The 9,000-nt window shown below is 54.3% G+C and overlaps 1 protein-coding gene across 1 annotated transcript; it reads left to right on the top strand.

The window, feature by feature from the left end:
• Positions 1-5,856: 5,856 nt before the first annotated feature.
• Kcns2 (potassium voltage-gated channel modifier subfamily S member 2) lies at positions 5,857-7,293 on the top strand. Its single transcript, XM_048359137.1, has one exon. The coding sequence runs from the start codon at positions 5,857-5,859 to the stop codon at positions 7,291-7,293; it is 1,437 nt and encodes a 478-aa protein (XP_048215094.1).
• The last annotated feature ends 1,707 nt before the right edge of the window (positions 7,294-9,000 follow it).

Raw genomic sequence — 9,000 nt, 5'->3', positions numbered from 1 at the left:
CCTCAAACTGCCCAGACAGTGGGCTCTGATGAAGACCTGGGGAACAGGGAAGACAAGGTCACCCCTGAAATAGGTGAGGGTGGGACTATGCAGCCATGTTGTCAGCATGACAATTTTCCTTACAGTTGGAATTTAATCAAGTTTTTCTTTATCATTCCAGTCTTATCCTAGGGTGTTCTGGGGAATTCAGTGGGGGGTCTAAAGTAGTACGCCCAGTAGAGGAAGGGGAGACCCCATGGAGAAACAAATTTTGGAGACCAGAGGGGCCAGTTTCCACCTCAGGAACAGGCCCCGTTCATGCCAGGTGTGAGGGATCCTTAACAACAGTGTTCATCCCTCTGATCAGACTCCAGGGAGGCTGCATCCATACAAAAGGTGGAGGGTTATAGTTGGGTAGGGAAAGGGATAAAGCCAAATGCTGTAGGCAAGGACTCACTTATTTTTTAAAAGCCGCAGTAAAGTACTTAACGAGCAATTGCATTCACAACATGCATTTCTTATAATGTTGTGTCCCCCCCCCCCCGCCCCCCGGGCCTTCCCCAGGGCCCCAGGCTCAGGCCTGGCTTCCACCTCCCAGAGGCCTCTCTTCCTCACTTTCCTCACGTTCTCTCAATCTTGTCTTCATCTCTAGCAGCTTTTCTGTCCTTCCTACTGAAGACCTACCCAGGAGGCCAGCTAGCCACTTTGTCTTCAGTCCTCTTTCCCAGTGTCAACATCTTAAAGGCTTAGGAGCTGACCCCTTCGTAAGGTGAAAAGAAAGTGTGGGTATTCCTTATCGCAAGTTAATTATTTCCAAGGTGAAGGATTCTGAGAGGAGCAGGCACAGGGAACCTTTCTGCAGTTGAGAGTTGCCAAGAGCACAGACAAAAGCCTGGAGCTTCTGGGATACTTCTGCAGGGAGACGCTAGCCCCAGAACAGAGGCCTGGCCACTGTCCTTGGTGCTGATCACCAGATTCTGGCTCATGGGCGCCCAGTTCTGGATCCACAGTCTCAATGGCAGATGGCTCACACTCTTAACCTTGGCTCCATTCATCTAGGGAATTTTAAGAACACATTGATTTCCTGTGCCCATCAGAGACTAACTCTCCATCAGAGACTAACTCAATTTGGTCCAGGGTGAGGCCCGCATCATCTAGAGCATTGGCTGGCTTCCCAGGTGGTTCTCATGCGCAGCTAGGGTTAGACACTAGGTTGCTAGATGGCTGAAGAGAGGCCAGAGCCTGGGAACTGCTCCCATCAGCCCCAGGCACAACATGGTTCTCTCTCCAGGCCTGTTTTCAATCCACTAGAAAGAAGAGTTGGGGCCAAGACTTGAATTGTCACAGAATACCATAAGATAGCAGTTGAAGTCTTGTTCATTTATAGTTCAACCATGCATTCAATAATGAATGTGAGGTAAAGACAGTGGTAAAAATTCATCCAGGAGTTCAGGTTAGACTGAGAATCTCTCTGAGGTAATGGAATTTAAACAAAGCTCTGAGTGACAAGAAAAAAACCTGCCCTGTGAAGCTTCCAGGACGTGCATAGAGATCAGTACGTGAAAAGGCCCTGGATGGGGTGCAAAGGGGACATGTGGCTGATACACAATGGGTGGAAAATAGGGCAAGTGGAGGTGGGCAGAGGAGTGGTGCTAAGTAGGCAAATGGTTTTCCTTCTTAGTACAACGAGAAGCCTCTGGAAGGTTTCCAGGATGGAAGGGCCTGACCCAGTTGTGCTTTTAAGAGGCACTGGGGCTGCAGTGGGGGAATGGCTGGTGGGCAGCAGGATAGGTATAGGTGAAGCCCTCCTTCTAGGGGTCATGGGCACCCCTGTAATCCCAGACTAGGGGAAGAACAGGACTCAGCTCTTCTTCACAGTGGGGAATGTAGGTCATGAAGCCCAGCTTGCTCAGTGGGGCCACAGAAGCAGTCCCATCGCCTGTCAGGGGATAAAGCTGACTGAGGTGTGTGGGCTCAGATCAGATCTGCATTGACAGGAGAAGCGAAGATGACATTGCCCAGGTGTATGAATCTGGGCCACCACCCAGAGTCCCCTCAAACCCCCTTCCCAGGGTGCCTCTCCCCAGCTCTCTGCCATCTCCTCAGGCAAGCCTTGGCATGTATTGCTGGGGAGCAGGCACCTATATTTTCAGAGCAGGGTTCAGACCTCTAAATAAACCACAAACAAAACCAGCTTCCTATGTACAGAGGGAGAGAGACAGCTCTGTTTCTTTTCAGCTCAGAGACTGGGAAATAAACAAGTGGCTCTGCCTGTCACATATACTTAACCCTCGCACAGGCATCTGTCAGACCCACAAGTGTCTGTCTCAGCCTTTCCAAGAAATAACTGATGTGCCCTAAACTTAAGCTTCTCCCTGTGGGCTCCAACTTTATTTCAATGTTCAAGTAAAGGTGAGCATGGAGACTTGCCCCTGACTCCAGCCTTACAGGAAAAGTGAAGTGAGGGCAGGTGCACACAAACAGCATCTGTGTAGCTGGGGATCTGGAAAAGGATGGGGCACAGGGGTGTGAGGTGGAATGGGGTGGGCAGGAGGGAAGAGCTTTGAGAGGTATGGAGTGGTCCCTGATAGAGATATAGGAGGAGTGAGAGTCCTAGAGGCCTGGCAGAGTCCCAGGAGCCAGTGGGTGGGGTGACTGTAGGCTGAGGAGAGACAAAGAGCCAGAAGGCACAGGGGTTCTTCTTCCCTAGGCAAAGAAAGAAGGAGCAAGCAAAACAATAAGAAGCAGGAACAGAAGGAACTGGCAGAGAAAGAAAGCAAGAAGGGAGGAAAAGCTGAGTCCTTGAAGCCAAGTGTTCCCAGGAGATGACCCTCCAAATACAACAGAAAAAAAAGCAGACTTGTGCATCATGCTCCAGCGTGGGGGGGGGGGGGCGCTGAGGCTGGGGGGCCTGGGAGCAGGGCTGCAGCACGAGCTGCAGGGGCGTGTGATAGCGAAGCTGAAGGGGCTGCACACGGTGAAGTGGCCTGAGGCAATGAGAGGACCTGGTGGATCACTAGAGAAGGAGGCAGGGCCATGGCGGCTGTCCTTCAGGTGCTGCTGCTAAGGGTTCTGCAGGAGAGTGTGGGGGGATTGAAGAGTGAAAGAGGCAGCAAGCCCTAGTTTACACATGCACTAAACACACCCCGCTGCAAGGCTGGTACTCTCTCTGCAGTGTTCCTACACAGGGAGGAGGGAGACTCCAGGGCCTCCAGACTGCAGCCCAGCAAAGGTGTGGTGTAAGGAGCCACAGATGACAGATCCAGCAGAGCAAGGCAGAAGGTGAAGTGAGCCTACGCCAAAACAGTCTCCTGTTGAAACAGACATGGAGACAAAGACAGCAGCTGCAAAGGTCTCTCTCTCGCTCTAACCCCCCCCCCCCCTGGCACACACCACTCTGACATCAAACACAAGAAAAGGAAGCTCACATGGCCCTCACTACTCTGTTCTCCAGCCCACATAGGGCTGCCTCACGGGGATCCCCCGCACCCACAGAGTCCTGCAGGGGCACGGAGCTGCACTGGGCAGCCCCCACTCAGTCACACAAATACTCAGAGGTAGGTGGCTTCACGGGGATGGATCCAGAGCTCACATGTGAGACCAAATCAGGGGTTCTCTCCAGCCCCTCCAAAGAAGCACAAAGCATGATATTCTTTCATTTAGTTGTTTGTACTGCTGGGGATCAAAACTCAGGGTCTCTACCACTGAGCACTCTTCCCATCCAAAGCACCTAGCAGTATACACGGTGCCTCTCTACATGGATGGCATGGCTGGGGCCAGGTAATGGGAACATGCTCTCTGCTGCGGCTGCGCTGTGAGCCCAGAGCCCCCTGCAAAGGCAGTCCCACACCTCCTGCCCAAGGCACGCGGACAACAAGCTCTCTGCTGAGCTCACCCCCACCATGTCCAGTCTTTGCAAAGAAAAACCATGCAAAGCATTGAGATGGAAGACAGGGGACTCCCAGGAGATGCAGAGCCATTTCTCAGCCCAGCCCAGCTCAGCCCAGAGGGAGGGTTTTGAGGACAGTCTTAGGAGACCAAGAGTTTAGATCTGGACCACAAGTCTTGGGAATGGGGATACAGTACGGAACACATCGATGCTGTGTAGGGCACCCACACGCCACCCCATATTTCACACACACACACACACACACACACACACAGTTCCATGCACTTCTCTGCAACCCACACATCACACCTGCCTGTGCACACACAGTGCCCACACAGAGGTTCCACACAGAACTCCACGAGTCCCTCCAGTGGGGTCTGTGAACCCCCCTCCCCCATCACTGTCCTTCTGCAGCTGGCTTCCTTCCCTAACCCCTCTGCTCCACAACACCTCCTCCTCCCCCAACAACCCTATCCCCAATCATGGGGAAACTTTTGTTCAGGTCCTTATAAAAGGGAAACCTGGAAATCCTCTGTGTGTGACACCCGCCCCCCCCCCGCACACACACACACACACACACACACACACACACACACACACACACACGGAATGTCCGTCCTCCGCCAGACCCAGTGGGGAAAGGTCACCCTAGGCCACCCTCTGCCCGCGCCCCGGGGGTGGGAGCGGTAACAGCTGTCACCAGAGGATGTAGGGAGGGGGAGCGAGGGAAAGGTGTCGGCCGGCGTAGAGCTTGGGGCGCAAGGGGGTCGCAGTGAGGTGCGGGAGGAGCTCAGATCCGCGGAGCTGGAGGCTGCATCTTCCAGGCAGGGGCGGCGGCCGCACCCCGGGATCGAGGCGCGCGGAGCTGTCCGTTCAGCACCACGGCGCCGCACCCCAGCGCAGGGCCCGCGACCAGGCGCTCCGGCTCCGCTCCCGCTCCCGCTCCGTGGGCCTCTGCAGCGTGGGCTCCCGTCTCTGTCGGGGGGTGAGGGGCGCGCGATCGGGAGAGGGGGGCTCCAAGAACGTCGGAGCCACGCAGCCACCTGTGAGCCTCTGGAAACTGCGGGCGGCGGCGGCGGCGGCGGCGGCGGCGTGCGGGGCCGGAGCCCGGAGAAGACGCTCGGAGGACCCCGCCCGCCCGCCGGCCGGGCGCACACACAGGCGCACACATCCTCGCACCCGCGCGCACACGCACAGCCAGCCCGCAGCCACGATCGAGGTGATGCTCGCCAGCAGGTCGGGGAAGTTTCCCGCCGGCCTCGGCCGCGGGCGCTGGAGCTCCCAGGTAAGCGCTCCCAGAACGCGCAAGGCGAGCCCAGGAAGCCTCGCCGGGTGAGGCGCCGCGCACGCGGCCCCGGGGCACCGCGCCAGGAGGGCGGGGGAACCCAGGGAGAGGAAAATGGTGCTGGGGTGGGGGGGGGGGCTTCTGTCCTGGGGGCTAGACACCAGGGACACCGATCTGTCTCCTTCTTCCCCCGCCCCCCCCCCGGCCCAGGTTTAGGCACCGGAGCAGCGGATCTCCCCGCCCCCGCCCACACCTCCGCGCGCCCCTCGCCCGGCCCAGCCCTGCCGCCGCTGGTGCGCATCTCGGCTCAGGTCCCGCCTGTCTGCGGCGCGCGGGCGGGGGCGTCTCCTTGCTGTGCCCACGGGCAAGGTCAGCACGCGGCCCCCGGAGCTCTCGGAGCCCGCGGGGGTGCGACCCAGGCCCAGGCAAAGCCACCGCCACGACCCCCCAGGGTAGGAAGGGGGAGAGATGCCAAAAATATTCGACTCCTGCCTTTCCTGGGAAGCGGGCCCTGTTCCCCCCACTCCAGTACCCTGCAGCCCCTAGACCCTCTCCTGGAGAGGGGGCCGGGCGCGCCGGAGGGGGGCTGGTCAGGAGAGGGAAGGGCGCTGGGCCGGGAGAGCCGTGCGCCCAGGCTGATGGGGTTCCCTCCGCTTTTAGGTGTAGCGCCCCCGCGCGGCGCGGCCGGCCGGGCACCCCGGGCATGACGGGCCAGAGTCTGTGGGACATGTCCCAGGCCAGCAACGTCGAGGACGGGGAGATTCGCATCAATGTGGGCGGCTGCAAGAGGCGGCTGCGCTCCCACACCCTGCTGCGCTTCCCCGAGACGCGCCTGGGCCGCCTGCTGCTCTGCCACTCGCGCGAGGCCATCCTGGAACTCTGCGACGACTACGACGACGTGCAGCGGGAGTTCTACTTCGACCGCAACCCCGAGCTCTTCCCGTACGTGTTGCATTTCTACCACACCGGCAAGCTCCACGTCATGGCCGAGCTGTGCGTCTTCTCCTTCAGCCAGGAGATCGAGTACTGGGGCATCAACGAGTTCTTCATCGACTCCTGCTGCAGCTACAGCTATCACGGCCGCAAAGTGGAGCCTGAGCAGGAGAAGTGGGACGAGCAGAGCGACCAGGAGAGCACCACGTCCTCCTTCGATGAGATCTTGGCCTTCTACAACGACGCCTCCAAATTTGACGGGCAGCCCCTGGGCAATTGCCGCAGGCAGCTGTGGCTGGCGCTGGACAATCCCGGCTACTCAGTCCTGAGCAGGGTCTTCAGTGTCCTGTCCATCTTGGTGGTGTTGGGATCCATCATCACGATGTGCCTCAATAGCCTGCCAGATTTCCAAATTCCTGACAGCCAGGGCAACCCTGGTGAGGACCCCCGGTTCGAAATCGTGGAGCACTTTGGTATCGCCTGGTTCACCTTTGAGCTGGTGGCCAGGTTTGCTGTGGCTCCTGACTTTCTCAAATTTTTCAAGAATGCACTCAATCTTATCGACCTTATGTCCATCGTCCCCTTCTACATCACTCTCGTGGTGAACCTGGTTGTGGAGAGCTCGCCGACCTTGGCCAACTTGGGCAGAGTGGCTCAGGTCCTGAGATTGATGCGGATCTTCCGAATCTTAAAGCTGGCCAGACACTCCACGGGCCTCCGCTCCTTGGGAGCTACCTTAAAATACAGCTACAAAGAAGTAGGGCTGCTCTTGCTCTACCTCTCTGTGGGGATTTCCATCTTCTCTGTGGTGGCCTACACCATTGAAAAGGAAGAAAATGAGGGCCTGGCCACCATCCCTGCCTGCTGGTGGTGGGCCACTGTGAGCATGACCACCGTGGGGTATGGGGATGTGGTTCCAGGGACCACAGCAGGAAAGCTGACTGCCTCTGCCTGCATCTTGGCAGGTATCCTGGTGGTGGTACTGCCCATCACCTTGATCTTCAATAAGTTCTCCCACTTCTATCGGCGCCAAAAACAACTTGAGAGTGCCATGCGCAGCTGCGACTTTGGAGATGGAATGAAGGAGGTCCCTTCAGTCAATTTAAGGGACTACTATGCCCATAAAGTTAAATCCCTCATGGCAAGCCTAACAAACATGAGCAGGAGCTCACCAAGTGAACTAAGTTTAAGTGACTCCCTCCATTAGCCAGGAGGGTTTGTCATCCTCAAACCCACATTGCTGAGCTGCCTCTTGTGTCTCCGGCACAGTCCAGGCAGCTTAGGGTTATGGCGAAAGGAGCCCAATCCCAGCGGGAAGAGCTGCATGGGATGTGCAGTCGAGGTGGCTCTCACAGTGTTGAGAATCATTTTTAGAAGGTGGTGTGTCTGACACCACGCCTTTGCACCTTCCAATGAAATGGCACTCACTGGGCTTTGCATCATGGGTATAAAAATGTTCATCTTTCTGCCAGATGAGTATCCAGAATGCCAGTTTCTCTGTCTGCTATGTATACTATTCTAGTGCTTGTGCCCTGTACTGTGTGCTGTTTGTGTTCCTGTTCCCAAGGTTGTCTTGTGACATCTGTATAAAAAAAAATACCCAGCAAGTCTGTCCAATGGAAACACATCTATCTATGAGGTCAGCAAGGATAGCAAGAGATTTTGCACACAATTGTGTGAACACAAATCTCGATTCTTTATCCTTTGCTTTAATTTTGATGCCAAAACAAAGAGAATGCAAAGTTAAGCATACATGAGGATACAAGTCTATGAATTGTTCTATGATCTTTAGCTCTGTGGCTTGCATGGGTACACAATCACTTTCAGAAAAAATGTATATTGATGTTCATCTCACGTCACTCTTTAGAGAATGTTACTTCGTTAAACATGTAGTAAAGATTGAGGTTCCCTTCTCCTATAAAACAGATAAGCTAGAGACAAGAATTTCAGCTGAATGCACACCACTCCCATGGATGCTTAACTTGGAGTCAGTGCAGACTAAGCCCTTTCAAGTCATGGTTAGGCCTCTGTTATTCCTAGGGGAACCACAGAGACATTTATTTCTGGCTGAGGTTGCTAGTCTAAGCTATTTGACCAAAGTTTGCTGTGTCTTTGGTATTAGCATGTGTTTGAAATCTTTATTTTTTAAAAAAATGTTTAGGAGTAAGGTTGTATTGTCTTTCTCAACCCAGAAGAGATGACTGTTGTATTGTCTTCCTGAGGTGAGCATAGTTAGGTTGCTAGCAAGGATAGTAGCTTCAATTGTTTTGTGGCTTGCTCTAAAAGCTCATAAAATGAGAGCTCTTTTTATTTCCAAGCAGAATTGACTCAGATAATTTTGCTTCTAGGATACAGTATGGTGTATAAGATGTTTTGATTGCCCCAGAGTTCCTGCCATGATATGGAAACCTAGTGTTGCAGAAGTGTATACTCAAAATACAGATGTGCATGAAGGCTGTATTGTTCCTAGGATGGGAACAACGTAGTTCTTATTTCCATTGCAACTGCTGTTTGTTGGGGGAGGGTGGGTCCAGGCCAGGAGAAAGGACTTATAAAACAAGAACATGCTACTTCATAAAATATCATAAATGTAAATGTCTTGAAAAGCTTAAAGCTATTTAAGAGACTTTACAACACCTAAGCTTGTGTTGAAAGGAGACCGTTACTTCCTTCTCCGAAACACCCGTAGTCCTCTTCTTTAGTTAACCAGTACATAATATCATGAAGGGGAACTTGGACCCCTTTGTAAGGTCATTTTCCCCACCATCTTTTGGGTCATTTGATTATTTTCCAGGTGGCTTTCTTTATTGCTCAACATACAGCAAGGCTGCAGAATCCAGGGATCTAAGCGTGGAGTTAGGAGGGTTTTGATCCAAAGCTTGGGCTTCTGTAAGAAGTCTGTTTTGTGTTTTAG

Source organism: Perognathus longimembris, chromosome 12 (assembly GCF_023159225.1).
Source record: "Perognathus longimembris pacificus isolate PPM17 chromosome 12, ASM2315922v1, whole genome shotgun sequence".
NCBI classification, from domain to species: domain Eukaryota; kingdom Metazoa; phylum Chordata; class Mammalia; order Rodentia; family Heteromyidae; genus Perognathus; species Perognathus longimembris.
The sequence above is the reverse complement of the archived record's forward strand: the minus strand, read 5'-3'. Positions and strand labels throughout refer to the sequence as shown.

Excerpts from the sequence above, each read along its gene's own strand:
- Kcns2 (XM_048359137.1), top strand. The coding sequence starts at position 5,857 with ATGACGGGCCAGAGTCTGTGGGACATGTCCCAGGCCAGCAACGTCGAG.